This window comes from Pteropus medius, unplaced genomic scaffold, assembly GCF_902729225.1.
Source record: "Pteropus medius unplaced genomic scaffold, Ma_sr-lr_union100, whole genome shotgun sequence".
NCBI classification, from domain to species: Eukaryota; Metazoa; Chordata; class Mammalia; order Chiroptera; family Pteropodidae; genus Pteropus; species Pteropus medius.
The window spans coordinates 15,704,586-15,723,481 of record NW_024349796.1 but is presented as its reverse complement, the minus strand read 5'-3'; the positions used below and the strand labels follow the sequence as shown (position 1 = coordinate 15,723,481).

Sequence of the window (18,896 nt, the reverse complement as noted above, 5' to 3'; positions counted from 1 at the left end):
CTTCGTAAGTGAGATGATTTTAACTACGCCTGAAACAGTGAGCTGGAGATGACTTCTGGAATAGGTGTCGCTTTTGAGATGGCCTAGTCCAGTGCAACTGAGGGATGGTACAGCCACCCCCTCTACCTTCTGGATGTTGGCAGCTTGCCCGGGCAGCGGTGCCATCACAGGGCTGAGGCGGTGACCGTGGCAGTGTCAGAGAATGAATGACACAGATCTTCTGCGGCTGATTGATTTTTCAGTAATATGAAATGGAGAATGCCCCCGCCACCCGCAAAGCTTTAGAAGTTAAAAAGACTCCGGCTTTGACTTGAAAATAGATTTAATTTCCCTTTCCTAGCTGGTATAATCTATATTTAAATGCTATTTAAAATTAGAAATTATATTAACTTCATTATTTTGTCCTGAAGGGACTGAAACATTCAAAAGTCGTGACTTAATCTTACTTTACATGGTTAAAAATAACCTTTGCTATTAAGTCTGCAGTTTTCCTCTTGAATTTCTTCTGTTCTTGGTGTTAAGCTGGAAGACCTATAGACGGAATTCTTTTCTTGATTAACGTCTTCTTTCGAAGGTCCTTCTCTTTCTAAAATGGTGTTTCTTTTTAGTAATTTAGTATAAAGGAAAACTTTTGTTTCACGGTGAAGCTTTTGCCTCTTTTTACAGGGTATTCTTAGCAGAGTAACAGTAACAGGTCACAGTCTGGTAACTGTTCCAGCACGAAGCTTCAAAGCACGAGAGTACAGTCAAGCAGTAAGCAAGAATCTCAGCTTTTTATAATTTTGATTTAATATAAATCTTAAATTTCTTAAAATGTGCTATTAAGTTACTATAAGTTAAAGTGTCTGTCTGAACAGTTAGTCCCTAAGAAACATTTTTTTAAAAGACGTTATCTTAATGGCTATAATAAGACTTTTAGGTATGGTGCAATCCCAGCTTCTTAGATTCACCGGTTTTTAAACGTAAGCTCAAATATTAACTGTGGAGTAGAAGCAGTCAACAAAAAGAATCGAGTGGAGCCCAGGTTGCTGACCTAGGCACGTGACAAGCCTTACGATCCCTAAAGCATCCCATGTCATAGTATTCCACTCTACTGATGTTTTGCCGTATTCTTTGAAAATCAGTGGCAAGGCGCAGGAGAAATAATAGACTACATTATTTTTAATAAAAGAAGTTTCCTTTTATAGTCATGACACGTTTTCATTTTTCTGTTCTGCACTCTTAAAGCCGAAATGGTGAGAGCACAGAGCGTCAGGTCAAACGAGTCTTCTGTATCGTGAACTCACCCAGGAAACGGACGAGGCGTTGCGAGTGCCCGGGAGCACGTGCGTCCTGTGCCGCCGGGCCCACCGGCCTGTCCTGGGGTCCCGGGGGCTCTGAGCGGGGAGCGGCAGGGAGCATGCTGCCCAGGTGGCCGCTTCCGCTCTAGGAGCCCAAGTTTACGTGATTCCAAACGGCACAGGCCTCGTGAGAAAACTGTCCAATGAATCAACAGACACTTGGGAAGCAGTAACCAAAGTTTTATGAACTAGTACTACAAAGAACATCAGCGAGGGGGGGACAGTTTAGTGATCTTTGAGTAAACATTTTTAGCGTAACAGTCTCTGCGACCCATATTTTTTAAAAATCGAGCTTATAAACACCATTGCTCTCCATTCAACTGGTATACACTAAAAATAGGATAATAAATGGAAATACACGTTCTTAAGCATTTCCACAGGAAATGTTCATATTTTTCATGACATTCTAAATCACTGAACAGTTACATATGCTGCATTAACTAAAATGCGGGACTCTTTATTGCACATTTCAAAGCTGGAAGGAGGCTCTAGCTTACCAGGTGATTTTTATTGAAGGGGGAAATGATATTTTTTAATTGCTTGGCTCAAAAATGCACACTGCCGGGGCAGCTTAGTTCGAAAAACAAACCCTTTGAAATCAACTTCGGGATTTTGAAGCCTGTAGTGGATAGTGCACGGTCCACTTTCTCCCCAACCCGGCGTCAGTGGTCACGGTCACGGGCTCTGTTTCAAAGCCGGCGAAGAGTCCTGGCTGCGGCTCGGGGGGGCAGGCGGGGGCGCGTCTCTTGTAGCAGGGGGCGGGGGATACTCCTGCGGGCTGTGAGCTGGGGCCGGTAATCGGGTACCAGGGAAAAAGTACTCCCTTGAGCCATGAGAGCCTGGAGGTCTAAAATGTGTGTGTCCTGGCAGGAATTCCCGAGGGTCGAGCGGCAGGTCCCGTGTCCCGGGTGGGACCCCTGGTGCGTATTCCCTCAGGCCCAGCGGCGGACGGAAACCTGGACCTGGGAAAACAGATCACGTCACGCACACAGATGAGAACGGACCTAAAGTCAGGTGGCACCCGCGTCTTCATCTTAAACTTCTCACAACCCCAGGCGTCGGGTGCCGGCACCCCACTTCACAGATGAGGCAAATGGGCTCAGCGAGTGCAAGCCACGTGGCCGAACAGCCGGCCACGAAGCGACACGGGCAGGACTGAAACGCGGCTCTGCCTAGCTTGGGTTTTTCCCGCCACACGGTTCTGCCATCTCCGTCTCACAGGAGCTTGCTTTGTACTTGCAAGTCCGTACATCACACCAACGTGGCCGTTGGTGAGATTCGGGTTCACCGTAGCAGAGACGTTCTGCTGAGGGACCTCGTCTGCTGCTGCGTCAGTCACACAACCACGCAGTGGCCCGGCGCGGCCCCAAGGTGCTGGCCCTCCCGGAGCCCTTCGCGCTCCGCCTGACGAGGGTCAGCAGGGGCCTCTGGTTGCTATGGAAGCTGGCCTGCTGCCTTCCCACTCATCCCAGCAGCCAGTCAGGGTTCAGTCCGCCCCTCGCATGTGGCCTGCAGGACCCCGGAAGCTCCTGGACTTTGGGGAGCTGGTTCTATCTGCTACAGGACCTGGCGTGTGGCCACGGCTGTTCAGTGAGCACCTGCAGAAGCAACGTGCCTGGCTTGCCATCCACAGCCCCATCTCGTCTGCAGGAGACCCTACTGCCCGTCTTGGCACAGAGACAGCAGGTGACACCTACTGTGTCCCTGCATAGCAACTGCTAAAATTTTAGCAAGGGACAGACAGAAAAGATCACGCTCCACGCGTCAGTCCCCACTGTTCACGTGTCGTACCAAATGGCGGAGGAAGTGGCCGAGGCCCGAAAGGCCCGCAGAGCTGAGGCGGCGGTCCGTACCGGATGGGCGGCAGAAGAGGGCCTCCCACGGGGGAGCTCAGGAGGGGCACCCCTGGGAAAGGCGGCGGCCCCTTTGCGGTCACGTTCACCTGCAGGGCAGAAACAGGAACGTTCTGAACTGCTCCGCTGCAACGGGCCAGAGCACCGACACCTGCACGAGCTGAGGCCCAGGGATGCAGCGGTCAGGCGCCCGCCCGCCCACCTGTCCCCGCGGACCGCTCGGGCAGGTCAAAAGGGTGGCAAAGGCCTGAAGCGTTTCCCTGTCGTCGGACTCCTGCTGTACAAGCAAGCGGGAGGGAAAGCACAAGGACTCTTGTCAGAGGACATTAACACGGGTGACCCCCCCGGACACAACCACCGCGCCCCACGCCGCAATCCACTCCCAGGCCACCAGTCCCCGCCCAGCGCCCTGCCAGCACTGCGGCTGCCCCCACCTCCTCACTAGGAAGGGAGAGAACGGGTTGGGGGGGAGGGGAGTCCGCTGTCTACACGTGAGCGGCTGCTGGTCAGAGGACCTCCAGCTTTCACATTCATCTCTAACTCCCACATCGCTAGATGTCTTAGGTGCGACCGTCTTGTTTGAAACGTGAAAGAACAGACATGGAGAGCATCAGATAGTCTGCCGGAGGCCTCGGCAGACCGCAGGACAAGTCTGACTCTGCGCTCGCTGTCCCGGCTCGGCCTCCCTCCGAGGAGTCCCTCTCTGAAGTCTTCTGCTTCTGCAAGGTCTTGGGTCTTACCCTAGCTGCTCTGAGAAAAAGCTCTCTCAAAAGAGGTGTATTCCTGGAATCCTGCTCTGAAGCTGAGAAGTGTTTTCCAACAGAAACAACGGTCTATATACAAGTCAGGCAGACACAGCACTAACGTTCACCTCTGTTCACCGGTGACACTGTGCTTCGTGCTAGGAGACACTAACCCTTTCCTATGGGGAACTGGACCGGAAGTTCTGAACAATGAGACTACAGGTATTGTCGATTTCAACCCAGAGCAGCACTGTGAGGTGCGATCGGAGGACTTCTGGCTGTAACAGCTACACGGTGACGAGAGAACACCCTCACGCGGACAGAATTCAAGGCCGCGGCTGGGAGCTGGCACAGAACAATTCCGGATTTCCACTATCCGTTATGTCACTTGTAGCAAACGCTCTTCTGTTTCCAAGCCGTGATCTGACTACTGAGGTGGGCTGTGCCGGGTAGACACTGAGGTAAACAGCACTTCCAAACACGTAATGACGACGAATTACGGAACGTACGGTAAGTGTGCTTTATCTTAGAGCGCTCGACAGTGAAGCACACAACGTAAAGACAGAATGATGACATTTTGATGCTTTAAAGCAGAAAGAGGAGAAAGAGGAGACCACCACCAACCGACTGGTCCGATTTCAGTGACCTGGCAACGCTTCCAGGCCCAAGGCGACAGCGAGCTCAGTATCACAGTCAGTGTAAAGCGAGCAGATCACACACGCCAGCTCAAAGCCCGTCAGCCCTCGACTGCCGGGTACTTACTGCGACTGGGTGCTCAGCCAGAGATGGGATGCTGGGGACTGACGGGCCTTCAGGCTCGTGGAGAGCAGTTTGCTTTTTTAAAAAATAAATGAGATAGTACAGATATAACAGAACACACAGACGGGAGGTGGCCGAAGCACGGAGGGTGCTGCAGAAAGAGGTCGATGTCTCCGGAAGTACTCACCTTGCCCTCGTCCATCACCTTGGATGGGGAGGAGCTTCTTGAGCTGCTGTTCGTCATGGGCGTGGCACCAGACGCTGGCTCTGCAGAAGGCCAGAAACGGAGTTAGACTCGTCCCGACTTGTGTACTCTTAAGGCAGAATAAGAAGTCCGCGACCCGCTTCCACTACGATTCCAGACCCTCTGAAGACACCCGGCCCCTTACCGGAGGCGGAGGGCTTCCCAGAGGCCTCAGACGACCAGCGGGGACGAGGTAGAGATCCGTCCGCTGAACCTTGAGAAAGAAAGAACGGGGCCCTTGCATGGCTCTTCTAGAAGACACGAACCAACTGTGGGCAGGTCAGGGGCCACCTCTACCTACAGAGCTGTCCCCCAGTGCCTGCGAGGGGAAATCGCGTTCACAACAGAACGAAGAACTGAAGTCAGAAGTGTCTTGGATGGAGAGAGCAGCAGTGAACCTGCACATCAGCAGTGCTGGCCAAGCGCTCCGGGCTGCTTGCTTCCGGTTTCCATGTAATAATGTCCACGTCTTACCAAGTGTTATAAACGCACTTACGAACAGACACAGACTTACAGCGTTTCATACCACAGTACTGAGAACGGCTGTACGCTGCGTAAATGATAAAGTCTTAAGGCTACTTTCATAACAGTGAAGTGAGGAATGCCACGGGAATTTGATTTAAAGATAAAGGTTTATGTATCACAATAAAAAATAAAAAAAGCAAAAATTACTTTTACGTATCTACATAAAAATAAGTTTTTATGTATTTATACATAAGTAATATTAACGGACACGTCTGCTCTAAAGCAGATCTTGCAGTAAACTATTTCAAATAGTCACCAAGAAAAATAAGAAAATTTCTTCTTTACGTTGGACAGACCCAAATTCTAGAATGTCGTTCGCATTAGAATTCTCAAACGAAGAGGAGAAAACCTCTCAAAAGCGTTTACTGCAAAGTAACGAGCACACGCTCACCAAGGTCACGTCTGGGCACATCTCCTCGGCCAAGCGTGGCAGACGGCGGCCTCACGGGCGGGTCTGGAGGCGGGGAGCACTCGCCCCCACTCACAGGCGACGGGCCGAAAGAGCCGTTCTGGCTCAGGGGACCTGCAGGCGACAGACAGCTGTTACTACTTTAAGGCAACTCTTCTCTTCACAGTAAGTTCCTGGGATCATTTCTAGGGGATCGTGACTCATTACACCCAGAAACAGAAAGTAATTTATACATTCTGCACCCAAAAAGCAGACTGCTGCCCTTTGAAAGTACTCCCCACCTCTCCGCGGGGGGTTCTGGGCGCTGGGTCTCCCTGGCATTGGTTTCACAATCACAGGTTCTTCTTGTAGCATTGCCATCTTCTGGGTCAGTTCCAATAATCTGGAATAGAGAGGAAGACGGGCCTTAAATGTGAAAATGAAGTCTTTGTTACTACTGACAGCGCAGCCTAAAACCCCGAGCCGCGGTGGCGCGCGTGCGTCGGAATCACGTACTTGTGCCTCAAGTTGGCAGCTTCTCTTTTCTCTTCAGCTATAGCTCTTTCTGCGGCACGAGCTTTGAGCTATTGGAGGAAAAAATATCCAAATTCAGTTGTTGGAGACTATGCGCAAAATCAAAGAAAGGAAAAAATCTTACCCAGTTATCGTGAGCTTTCTTCTCATGAGTAGCAATCTGAAAAACGCAACACAGCGAATTACGTTTAGGGAGTCACTACAGTAGCCGCTGTCATAGTCTACATTAGATTCCAAAGAATTCCGCGGCCGTAGGGCAGATGATTACCTGGCTTTTAAATGCGCGCTCTGTCTTCTGTAATTCATCCTCCATTTCTTCAATTCTCCGCCTAAGAATTACACTTGCTTTTATCAATTAAAGTTCAACTGAATAACATTTTAAACAATCTCGTAGTATCTCCTTTACTCTAATTGTACCCTCACAGACTTCATCCGTACATATAAAACATTTTGCATGGTTCCAATAAGAATGCAATATGATCAGAACTGATACCACATAACTTCCTTCCTTATTAAATGGCTGCAGATTCTCAGTTGATACATCAAAATTTCCCAGAGCTATGACTCCTAGGCCCATCAATGGCAGTTATTTTAATGGTACCCCGTAGAGCGAGCTGCCTTCCGAGAAGAATTTCTCCCCCATGCAAAACCACCCAGAACTGTCGGCCTGAACTGAGTTCCTTTCCGGTCTTGCCAGAGTTGGGTGTCAGGAAATTTCTGTTAAATGTTTTTACCTCTGTTCACTTAAAATTTATTGTTTTCTTATGTGAATTATAGGTACTCATGTTCTGGGATGACTTATTCGTGTTTCTGTGCTATTTTTTCTACAAACTGTAAAAACGGTTTTAAAAACACAAGCCAACGGCCGTCCCATCAGCCAGCAACGCCCGCTACAGACGCTGAACTCACTTGTAAGTTTTCACTTCCTCTGCCGCCAAAACCGCCTTTTCATCCGCAGCCGACAGCCGCTGTTCTCTTTCCTGCCGCTCGTATTCTTCTTGACTCAACTTCCTAAGATAAAAATCAGTCAAGTGAAAGCGTCTGCTTCTCCCGCAGGCTGCGTGCATGCCCCATGCGAACGTTCACCTTCCGTGCTAACGTGCAGACGGACGAAGTCACAGGAAGGAACTCAAACCTGCCACCTAGGGATAACTATCGATCTCTGGCCTACTGGCAAATCACCTGCATTTTCTAAATTCTCCTCATAGTTCTGTACTAATCAATAAAATAGATGTAAAGAAAATAAAAAAGTGGTGTGCCCCATGGGCAGCTTTCTTGAGCTTGAGATGACGAAAGCTCATCTTACTCCAGTGTGAAAAGCCAGGGCTCATCGAGCTAACACGCTTAAGCTTCTTAGGGTAAAGCAGGGGATAATTCTCTCAATTCCACCCTGAGAAGAGCTGTAATTACTGCTCTCTATTATGGAAGGACTATTTCTCCACCCAAGACTCGTTCCGCGACAGAGACAGACAGCCAAGGAGCCTTTTAAAACCTGTCTTTCCTGCAGGGAAGCACGGAAACTTCCACTCCTCAGACAGGGGCTCCCGGCGGCTGTGGTCAGGGCGAGAGCGCTCAGCGTCTGGGATGCCCGCGGCACGGAAACAAGACTCGGACGGCCCCATGATCGGGGTATTATCTCCTGGGAACGGACTTTAACTCAATGACCTTCCCGCTCAAGATGTCAGTCTGCTGTAACGAACTGCAGAGGTGGCGACGCTTAATGGTTTAAATGCTGTTTTTTTGTTACCCTTGGATTTCTCTCCCTGTCGTTCTGATTCAAAAGATACTGAGCTTGAAACTTAATTCTCCAAAAGCTAGACTAGAGTAAAAAGGGTTAATAACACCCAAGAGAAAAGGTTTACGTATTGTTTCCTAACTGCCACTGAACACGGCCACCAGGAGTTTCCGCGTGGCTCTAAGGCACTGGTTGCCCCGTCAGATGCCGAGATTACGGGCCGGGCACGTGCTCTCCCTGCACCCACAGTTCACGCCACACGCGAGAGCAGAGCGATCCCTGACCCCGGCTTACGAGCAGGTGTGAGGACACCAAAGACCAGAGAGTTCTGCTTCCGGTAACGCAGGGGTCAGTGCGAGGACACGGAGGACAGCGGGAGCACTGGCCTCTGAGCGACAAGGTGATGTGTGACGCCCGGATGCAGGAGGAGGAGGAAACTCGGGGTCCCGGTGAGCCTGCGGCTGCCGCCGCCTCCCCCCAGGCTTGCCCGGGCACCGAAGACGATGCAGACACAGAGCAGAGCTTTCGCTAGAGCCCGGGTTCAAAGAAAAATGAGGGGAGTTCAAGGCTGTCAATGAGGGGGACCCCTAGGCATTCAGGCTGAGAGCAGAGAGAGCTGTGCGCTTGGAGCGCTTGGAGCACCGAACCGGCCACAGTGTCCCTGGAGGGGCTGAGACCTTTCTGAATGATCCTGATTGCTGACTGGGTGAAAGGAGAGGCCACGTGCCAGAAATGAACGGGACTCTTTCCAGTAATTTCCTCTACAGGGAGCACATACAGTATCCGTCGCTCAGTCAAAACTGATGGGGCGCTCTGAAAAACCTGTGACCCAACTCCAAAAGACAGAACAAATGGACCTGTCGGGTATCCGCACAGTAGCACTGTCGCATAGACTTTAAAATAACTGTACCTTATATATTTAAGGAAGCAAATGTCAAAATTACAACTCTTAACAGAGAAAAAGAAACTGTAGAACCGAAACAGTAACTGAAACTAAGAATTCGAGGCATGATTTCAGCAGCAGATCTGATGACTGAAGTGAGCGTTCAGCACACTGGAAGATGGCCGAGCAGAATTATCCAGAAGACGGCAAATACAGATAAGAATGCAGGAGACACGGGGGAAATCCTAGAGCCAGCAGAAAATCCTTAAGAAATGGAGTCAAAATCCAATTGTTTTCATACAAAGACGAACTGATCAAATGTGTCACTAAAGGACGTTCTTCGAGTAGAACGGAAGGATCCCAAGCAGGAGCTGCCTAACTCCAAAGCTGAGACGCATGTTTCAGAAGATTAATCCCTCAGTATACAGACCAAAAAGGTTATTTTTCTATGTTAAAACTCTCCACATCCTTGCCACAATTACATCACCTGATGTCTACTGTGTCTGACTATGTTAAGTCCTAAACTCATGATACCTTCAATAACTAAACATTCCTTTTGAAGTATTTACTAAAAATCATTCGTATACATCGCTGGGGATTTTTAAAGGCTACAGTAAAAACTAGAACAAATACAAGACAAATCGGAATTACGTAAGTGACCACGAAGAAAGAAAGAAAGAAAGTGGTAGAGCCATAAAAGGGTATGGTTCTGCAAAACCAAACCAAACCCAACCCAACCCAACCCAACCCCACCTCTACGGCAGTACCTGTGAGCGCCAAGAAACCACTGCCCCCTCAAAGAAATTACAGGCAACAATTTCTGACGACTGGTTGAAATGGAAAGAAAAATGCGAGTTATGGAAAACGAGGTAGAAAGGAAAAAAGGTAGATGGAAAAACTGTAAAGAATCTTTGAGGAGGAGACACGATTATCGAGAGCAGCACACGCGTTTAGTTAAATGGCGACCCCGTTCGCAACCGACCGCGGAACCGGGACCGTACTTCTGCAGAGCCATCTCCTTCTGCTGGTACAGCTCGTTGAGAATCTCCACTTTCTGCCTCAGGGTTCTGCACTCGTCTTCCAGCCCGGCTTTGGCAGACTGCAGTGAGTCGCGATCGTCTTCTAATTTCTTTATCTGGTCTGTAAAGGATAAAACGTCGGAGCTTTGCATGTGCACAGGACTCGAGACCTTGTGGACGGGAAGCCGCTCTTTCTCCCCGCCAATGCAATTCTGCGTCTGTCCCGTACTTGGCACCCACCTTCCAGGTTACATTTGGTGGACATGGAGGCTCTAAGCTTTAACTGTAAGAGTCTGAGATCCTCTTCCACTACCGATATTGCCGTTTGTGTCTGAAAAGCGCAGGAGAGAGAGGCATTCTTACGAGGGAGGCACAGCAAGAACTTACAGGCGCTTACGGGAGTCTAGGAAAAGCATTCTACCCGAGAAATGTCCATCATCTGCTTAATCTGATTTTTCATCTTCTCGCTCCGGTCACCTAAAAAACAAAAAATTTTTATTGTCTTTTCCTCCCTTGCTTTTTAACTATATTTTCTTGACGTCCCCAAAACAAAATAATTACCATGCTCAAACGTTCAAAGTAAAAACAAACAAAAGGCTACTTGATTTTTTAAGTCTGGCAATAAGCGAACGTACAGTAAAGACGTCTGTACGAGATAAAAACGCTGCCTGTGCTGCTCCTAAGCAAAGAGCGGTGTGAGGTAAAGCGCCTCCTGCTTTCCCAGATCTTCCACCGGGTCACGGGTCTGATGTGGACACTCGCCCTTCTGTCCTCCCCTTGAATCTGCCGCCAGGTGTGGTTTCCAACGCCCGCTCCGCAAGCAATTTCCGACTTGGGAAACGGTGTCCAGAAACAGCTCACTCACCCAGAAACGCGGCAAGGCTTTGGCCTCTGCTCCGTGACCCTAGTCAGTCTATGGCTCCCACCACCTTACTCCTTTCGAAATCGGCGTGAAGCCTTAAAGCCACAGAACTACAGAGGTGATGAGCATCAAATTCAAATGTCACCTCCATGAAGCTGAGAAACAAGTCTCTCCTACTGAACAGTGTCCGGCACCGAGGCCTAAGGCATGACCGGTGCTGCTGTGGCTCCAGCGCACACAGCTCGTTCCCACAGGACGGGACGCAGGAGCAGCGGCAGGGCTCACCGCGTGCCCACTGCTGCCCCACGGCACCCACGGCCACGGACGTCTCTACGAGCTCAGTGACGTGCTCCGCACCTCGGTCAGCTGAGACGCAGCGGCAGTGTACCCACGTAGAGACAGAAAGGCCAAAAGAGCTCCAACCTCCCTGAAACTGATCTTACCTCCTACTTCCCCATTTGCTAATTCATCTGACTCGTTTCCTCCTTTATTTTGACCCTCAGATTCGGATTCACAGTCTAACCGATTCAACTGCGTGATGCAATTAGTCAAAGCCTGGGGACGAAGCGAAAGGGCATTAGAAAGCAGCTCGCGATGTGGAAAGTGGACTGCTTGAGAATTCACGAGAACCGAGTGTGGATTCAGGAGAATGAACTTACGTTAACACTATCGTCTTTGTGAGTCAGAGCGACTTCCAGATCTTTCTGACACGTCTCAAACGATCTGATTTGCTCGCTGAGCTCTGCATGTGATTTGCTCCAGTCTTTGATTTCCTGCTGCAACTGAAAAGTGAAAACATGTAACTTTCCAAAGCTTAGGACTTCTGCGCTGGTGACATCAGGACCATGAGAATGAGCCGGGAAAGCAGGAGCCATGCCCCTCTTTGGCCTGTCACGAAGGGCTAAGGCCGTGGCTCAGGGACAGCAGTGAGAACGTAAGAGCTGAGTTAATCGAGTCTATTGTAGCCTTCAGAAATTGTAGCCGGTTCAAATAACTCACTTCCAGTAGGAAGAGAAAGGTACACCTCACTGTCTCCAAAGTCCAGACTCCAGATTATATAACCTTCCCTTGGTCAGTAAAGCAGTAACTGCTCAGAGGAGGGTTCTAAACACCCAGCTCTTTGGTCTACGAGGCAAATCCATTGCCCCCTTGAGGCTACTGCAGTATTACAGTTGATAATTGGTTGGTGTTTGACAAGACAAAGATGAAACACTGGTGGCTGTGAGAAACTGTCCAGAACTGAAAAGCCAGAACGGATGGAGAATGTGCAAGTCCTCAATTTGGGGAGCACAGTTTAAACTTTGCACATCTAAGAATAAAGTCCTGCGTCCATGTTTCATTTCCTTAAAAACAGATCTGAGAAGAGACATTCACGAGGTAATGCCATTCGGTTCTCTAGTTTACATGACCTGGGACGGTGACTTTTCTTTACCTGCTCCTTCTTCTTCTTCAGCCTGGTGTTTTCTTCTTGAACCCGATGGCATTCAGACTTCACTTTCTCTTCACTGAGTTTGGCTTCATTAAGGGCGATTTGAACCTAACGCAAAACACTTTTACTAGTGAATTAATTGCAAAGAAAAACAAAACAAGTTACTCTTTCCCAGCTAGGCATGATACGGTTTTCATTTTTTTTGGCATATTCCAGCACACGTCAAATGTTTCTTCCTCAATAAAACTAAGATATCATAGTGACGTCCTACAGTAATTACAGGCCGCTTTACCTCTGAAAGTTCTGAGGAATTCATGGCAATAACATCCTTTAACTTCTCTAAAGACTTCTTGTTTTCCAGTATCTGCCATGTGGAAAAAGAATATAAAAAACATATTAGGATTTCAGTAAAAACAGTGGGACATATGCTAAAAAGAAGAAACATTAGCAAAACGCATCCCGGAGCCATCCCCTACCGAACACGTAAAAACAGCTAATCCGCATTCAGGGAAAGTCAAGAACGTAACGAGATGACGGAAGAGGAAAATAATCGGAGGCACAAACCTTTCACAACCTTCCTGGCCATGGGAGAATGTGCTAGAATGTGCTAGATGACCAGATGAAAGGTGAACGCAAAGAAAATGACAAAAACTGTCAAGTAAACCAGTTCAAATCAATGGATTTTCCTCGTGACAGAGAAAAAAAAATCCCCAAGGTCGCTTTAAAGATGCTCTTGCCCGAACCATAAATGGTTGGACCTGAGGGAGAACAGACAGGTCTCCCACGCAGACTTCCGCATAAGTTACGAAGATCCTGCCTCCTCAAGGAGGTGGGGCTCCTTCACTCTGTAACTGTGGGTGGCGCACAGTACCTTCCTCCCAGGTACAGCGTGCAGAGGGTGGAAAGCGGTAACTTTACAGCGGAGAAGCCACAAGGGGCAATGGCGCTTAATGTGCGTTATGCAATATACGGGAACGCTCTCTATTATTGTTGCAACTTTTATGTAATTCGAACACTGTTCCAATATTAAAAGTTTATTTTAAAAAAGAACCACGCAAACCGAAACGTAAGAACTGTTTCAACTGGGCTAGTTTCTTAGCTGCTCTACATGTCTCAGAGGGTCAAGCCAAGCAACATGGAAATTATCCAGGGCCGAGGACAAACATACCTCCTAGGACCATAAAAATAACAACAACATTAGCATGTAAAATGCTTTAAAAGTGGACAGAGGCAGGTGCAATTTCCCTAGCTCCCCATCTTACCCTAGTCACGGCATGGGAAAATGCAGAGTTCGACTCACCCAATCTACAAAGTAGTTTGGGAAAAAAGTCTGAACTCCACATGACGGGACCACTAGCAGCAAAACGCTTACCAAGTCCTGATTCTTGGCGTTCTGATCTCTCTCAGAGTCTAACATAACACGCAGACTTTTAGCTGTATCATTCAGACTCTCGTTAGTTTCTTCCAGTTTCCGGATTTTATCCTATAGAAGATATTCAGATTAATATACTCATTATCTTTTTGTTTTTAGAACGTAATCTCGAAAAGAGAAGAGAGTTTTACCTTAAATTTAATTGCTTCATCAGAGAGAATCATATTTTGTTTCTTGGTTTCCTGAACATGTTTCTTTGATTCCTTGATCTATAGAACATAAAGCATTCAGAATACAGAAATATTAATTGTTGTGCCATCAAAACTTATCTCCAAGTAGGTGACCCCTTTAGAAAAGAAAGCATTACATTACACATATGATGACTACTTCGGGTTTGGATGGTTTATAGGAAACTGAATTTTAAAGTATAATTTAAAAACAGTATAAGAAACTATAAGAGGGGGAAATAATTCAAGTTGGAACCCTGGGAGGGGAGAACTCAAAGAATAATGGTACCTTCTGTTCATAATCTGACAATTTCTGTACAAGTTCTGCATTTTCTTTTGTGATATTCTTCAACTTCTCAGAAATCTGCTGTTCAGTGACTGAAAATGGGAGGGGCATCCATAATATTATTATGATCACTACGATAAATTGAATTACCAAATGTATCAACAGCAAAGACGTCTTAGCTGGCTCTATGAAGGAAAAGCACTTCCCAGTGTGATAACTACTGGCCTTTAAAAAGCAATCTGTAGTTAGGAGCAGTAAATGTGTAATATTAAAATTTAAGAAAAATATAATAAGAACCCACCCTTATTTCAATGTGATTCCAATTTAAATTTATAGCAAAGGTAGCCTTTGTGAAGCACCTTTCTTCTTAGAAAATTTGATCATTTCAAATATATGTCTTTTGCAAAGAGAAACGAAGTATGAACATATCGATTTAAATCTTACTCCTCCAATCGTCAACTTACATATACCCCATATTAAACCATTAGCACAGAACTGTTCACACATAACAAATTTGCATGACATCAACATTTAGTCAATCTGCCCCAAATTAAACTCATCATCTTCTTATTCCCAAAGTCTGTTCCACCTCGTCTTTAATCTCAGTTGGTAGCATCACCATCTACCGTCATCCAAGCCAGCAACCTCGGATTCATAAATGATCAGGAGCTAACACGTCAGACCTCGCTGTATCTTCTCTTAGCTTGAATAACTCACACTGAACACTCATAATGAAAGAACAGTCCAAATAACAAAATAAGCCTAAATACTTACCTTGGTATACTCTATTCTTTACCTGTAAGAGAGAGAAATAAAATTACATTTGATGTCGAAACATTATATTAATAGAAATATTATAGTTCCTAATGTAAGTGTCAAATCCTAACTACGTGAAAATTTAGTAAGAGTGGGTTTAGCCTCACGATTCATACGATTAAAAAACAAAACATCAAAAAGCATTTCAAGTATAATTGGTGGTGACACGTCATAGTTTCTAATAGATAAAAGCACTAAGGTAAATACTTCGTTTTGCACCGAGAGATACTTTTACACATCCATTAAATGAGCACCGACTTAATGAAATAAACACCTAAGTTTAACAATGGAAATAGATAACGCTTTCATATTAAATATACTAATGCTTCATTTACCCCAAATCATTTGAAAACCCCAAATAGCCAGAATGAGGTCTAGAAATAATGACTGTTCGAAAAGACTTTAAGGAAACAAAATTAAAGGCGTAGTCTTTGTACTGAGCTACGCCTCTTCCTCTCAACAGAAGACATCTTAGAAATTTTATTGAGTTGACTACTGGCTGAATCTAGAAATCTAAGAAGCTAGATCGTCTGATTTTCCCGACCCCCTAAAAGCAGTGGACATATAAACCTCAAGGGAAAAGAGACTGTGACAGGAAAGGGCACCGGTAACAAGAGAAAGGATAGCTAACACCTAAATCACCTTCTAAAGATAGCACTAATTTCAGGATAATGAAATCTAAGCAGTACTCATTGTAAAAGAAGTGTTACTAAATGTTTTTGTGACCCAGAATTCACTCCCTTTCAAGTGTCATAAAGGATGATGAAATACTCAGATCAGCCCACGAATAACCCACGATATCTCACCATTACTACAATTCTAACAGCGCTCGTCCCAATGTTGTTATAGGAAAATGCATTCAGAGTCCCAACATGGAAAAAAAAGACTATTCCTGTAATGACACAGCCTTGAAAACGAGAGAGTAAGCTTCCCTGGCCCTCCTTTCACCCAAGTCAACGGGCAGGAGGACATAGGAAGCAGCAAGAAGCAGACAATGGAGAGCAGAGGTCAAGGACCCAGAAGGCAAATGCTGAGGCAGAGAAGCAGCAGTTAGGACACAGCCTGCATAGCCTTGTGAAGATCTAAACAGGTGTCAGCGTTTTTAAGATGGGAGAAGCAAGAGTCGGGCATAGAAAACGTTTCCCCTTCCATTCACCGTTCCTGTTCTCCCTTTTTCTTTGAAGAAAAAACCCAAAGGTTAGAGGAGTCTTCACAGGAATCCAGGCAAAAGGCTCTTTTTAAAGCGATTTTACAATCGTGTGCAAGGAGCGAAAGTTCATGAGCAGTGATTTGTCTGATAAAAATCAAGAAATCAGAAAAAAAAATAATTTCAGAAAGCTACACCTCCAATGCTTTGGCCACTTTAACTGTAAAGTGTCAAGTGAAACTGAAAGCTTTTCATCTGCAAAGCTCACTTACACAGAACGATTTTCCCCAACTGTGTTAGATAGCTATACAACAGAACAACGGAAAATATAATCCTAGGTGTGAGTATGTGTGCTTATACATACACTGATAAGCATAAAGATAAATTCTGCACAGAGAAAGACTCTAAGGAATAAAAACTTTAATAGTGTGTCCTTGGATACCATACAATCTGTATTTCAAAATGAAAAGATATTTTCTGGGCACAATAGCACATGATAAAATGAGAAAATCTGTAAAACTTACAAGAAAAAGACTAAAAAATTACCTTATCTCCTAGATATGAGTGTTTTTACCATTTTGTTGTATTTCCTTGTAACGTTTTTCCTGTGTGTGTATGATATCTGCTTTCTTCCACTTATTAAATTATGAGCAATTTCTGTACCCCAATATCTTTGTAATATGTAAATTTTAAGAGCTGACTAATATCCCATTATATGGACGTATAATAATTTTCCCTTACCATGGATCATTTGGGTTGTATCAAGTTTTCACTCTAGTAAATACTGTTCCACTAAATGCCCTCATAAGAGATCTTTAATGCACGACTGCTTATTTCTGTAGGATAGATTACTAGACATGGCATTTTATAAAAGGATAGGAACATTTTAAGGGTTCTGATACATATTCAACTGCTTTCAGGATGGCCATGAGAATTTCAATTACACTAACAATGTATACGTGTGGGCACGAATATAACGTAATCCTTAGGTTTTGATATAAGAGAATTTATAAAGCTTTCCCATTGAGATTTTACATGCTATCTTGTTCACGTAAGTCTTTACCAACAAAGATTACACTGAATTATCTTACAAGGCTAGCTCAGATTACGTGCATGAATTTGTGTTCATGTTAGTAAGAAAAAGAAACAAAAGGATGATAAAATATCCCTTGTATTTATGACTTAAGGCGTAAGTTAATTTAATTTACTCACGACAAGGATAGTTCTCCAAAAGAAAATGACAAAGGACACAATCCCCAAGAAGGCAGTGATAAGCACAGGCTTCCACGGCAGTCCATAAAAATCAGGCCCGGGCTGAACATCATCAGGCAACGTAGCAACCAGCTGAAAGAGAAATATTAGAAACAATGGGAAACCATAGAGAAATCTACAATAGAGCAGTGACAAAGAAACATCCACGGAAATTCTAAATCAATCTCTGTCAGATAACTACCCCCTCAAAAATCTTCAACAGCTTCCACTGCTTCAATAAAGGTAGGATACTGGCAGCCCCCCATTTTTTGTCCCGCTTGAAGTGTTTTTAAACATTAAAATCTAAATGTCTTTAAGTTGTGCACGTTATTTCCAGTTTGCAATAGGTCATATTACGACCTGTTGTCTAACACATGGTTAGACTCTCTGTGGATCACACTCTCTTCTTAGTCGATTTTTAGGATTTTAAAAGCCACATAAAATGGAAAAAAAAAATACTATAGAAGTAATCAACTTCCATGGCTATAAATAAAACCAAAATGACAATAACACAAATAATGTGCTTTTCCTCTAAGAGTTTATCTTAATTCTATTCCTCTCGTATATAAAGACAAAAATGCTGGGGAAATTCAGACAGCTCCTGATAACTGGTATAGCCTGCTCTGAATTTAACTGTCATCGGTAAAACTCAATGCCTTAATTTATTAAATGCTTCCTTGAGGACAGTGCATTAAAAACCTGCCTACTTCCACACTGTTTTCACTGCCCTCTACAAGTACACATGTAACTATCAGATTGGCCCCATCCCCCAACAATGCCGGGGCCAGTGGAGAAGGACCCGTAGGGACGAGACGATTGCTGTTATGGCCGTGACCGTATCCAGAAGTAACACGGTGCCCGGTACATCCTCAGTGCTCCGTAAATACGAGCAGGCGAGGAAATCACACACACTCCCGCCGGCCTCTGTCAACAGCACCGCGCCGTCCTGCCCGCCTCGGGCCTCACAAGCGCCGTTTCTCCTCGCCCCGTCCGCCACGGCACCCACTCCGCTCAGAACTCGTCCGCCCTTCGGCCAGAGTTGGGGTCCCTCCCCGGAATGGGGACCGTCACCTCCAGGAGCTTGGCTAGGACGGCTGCGTAGAGCACTGACAGGGGTCCCAGAAGCTCCGAGTTCCCCGGGGAAGCGGTGACGGAAGGCACAGTGGCAGGTACTGCGTCCATTGTGGGGGGACAGCTGAGCGGCGACGACGCTTCCCCGGGGCACGGCACTGGACACCCCCTCTTTCGCCGCTTCCTCCTTCCGAAGGGACCGGTTCAGGGGGCGGACGCCGAGAGTGAACTTCGCCTTCCCCCGCCGCGGCCACCTTCCGCCCTACGCCTCCTGCAAAGCACGTCACCAGGCCCCGCCCCCGGCGGACCTAGACGTGCGACGGAGGCGGCGCCCGCGGTGGGCGGGGCCAAGGTGGAAGAAACCAACGATCCCGCGAGGCGGGGGAAGAACGAGACCTGAGCGGAAGAAACC

The 18,896-nt window shown here is 46.4% G+C and overlaps 1 protein-coding gene across 2 annotated transcripts; it reads right to left on the bottom strand.

The window, feature by feature from the left end:
- Window positions 1-1,502: 1,502 nt before the first annotated feature.
- Window positions 1,503-18,750, bottom strand: MIA3 (MIA SH3 domain ER export factor 3). 2 transcript variants are annotated; one of them, XM_039883434.1, is made up of 24 exons: window positions 18,485-18,750; window positions 17,375-17,506; window positions 14,974-14,995; window positions 14,203-14,291; window positions 13,878-13,955; window positions 13,687-13,797; window positions 12,607-12,678; window positions 12,318-12,422; window positions 11,545-11,667; window positions 11,329-11,440; window positions 10,445-10,500; window positions 10,264-10,354; window positions 10,006-10,144; window positions 7,296-7,397; window positions 6,655-6,715; window positions 6,511-6,546; window positions 6,369-6,436; window positions 6,155-6,255; window positions 5,856-5,987; window positions 5,085-5,153; window positions 4,883-4,962; window positions 4,699-4,770; window positions 3,132-3,282; window positions 1,503-2,302 (listed from the first exon to the last, which is right to left on the bottom strand). In XM_039883434.1, the coding sequence occupies exons 1-24, from the start codon at window positions 18,593-18,595 to the stop codon at window positions 2,016-2,018; spliced, it is 2,400 nt and encodes a 799-aa protein (XP_039739368.1). In that variant the 5' UTR covers window positions 18,596-18,750; the 3' UTR covers window positions 1,503-2,015. The 2 variants fall into 2 exon arrangements, with proteins under 2 accessions (XP_039739368.1, XP_039739369.1); XM_039883435.1 differs by lacking the exon at window positions 4,699-4,770.
- Window positions 18,751-18,896: the final 146 nt, after the last annotated feature.

Bases quoted from the DNA above. Each gene is read 5' to 3' on its own strand.
- MIA3 (XM_039883434.1), bottom strand. From the start codon at position 18,595: ATGGACGCAGTACCTGCCACTGTGCCTTCCGTCACCGCTTCCCCGGGG. The intron at 12,679-13,686 runs GTAAGCGTTTTG...TCCACATGGCAG, and splicing joins ACGCCAAGAATCAGGACTTG to ATACTGGAAAACAAGAAGTC. The intron at 7,398-10,005 runs GTACGGTCCCGG...TTTTTATCTTAG, and splicing joins AAGGAGATGGCTCTGCAGAA to GAAGTTGAGTCAAGAAGAAT.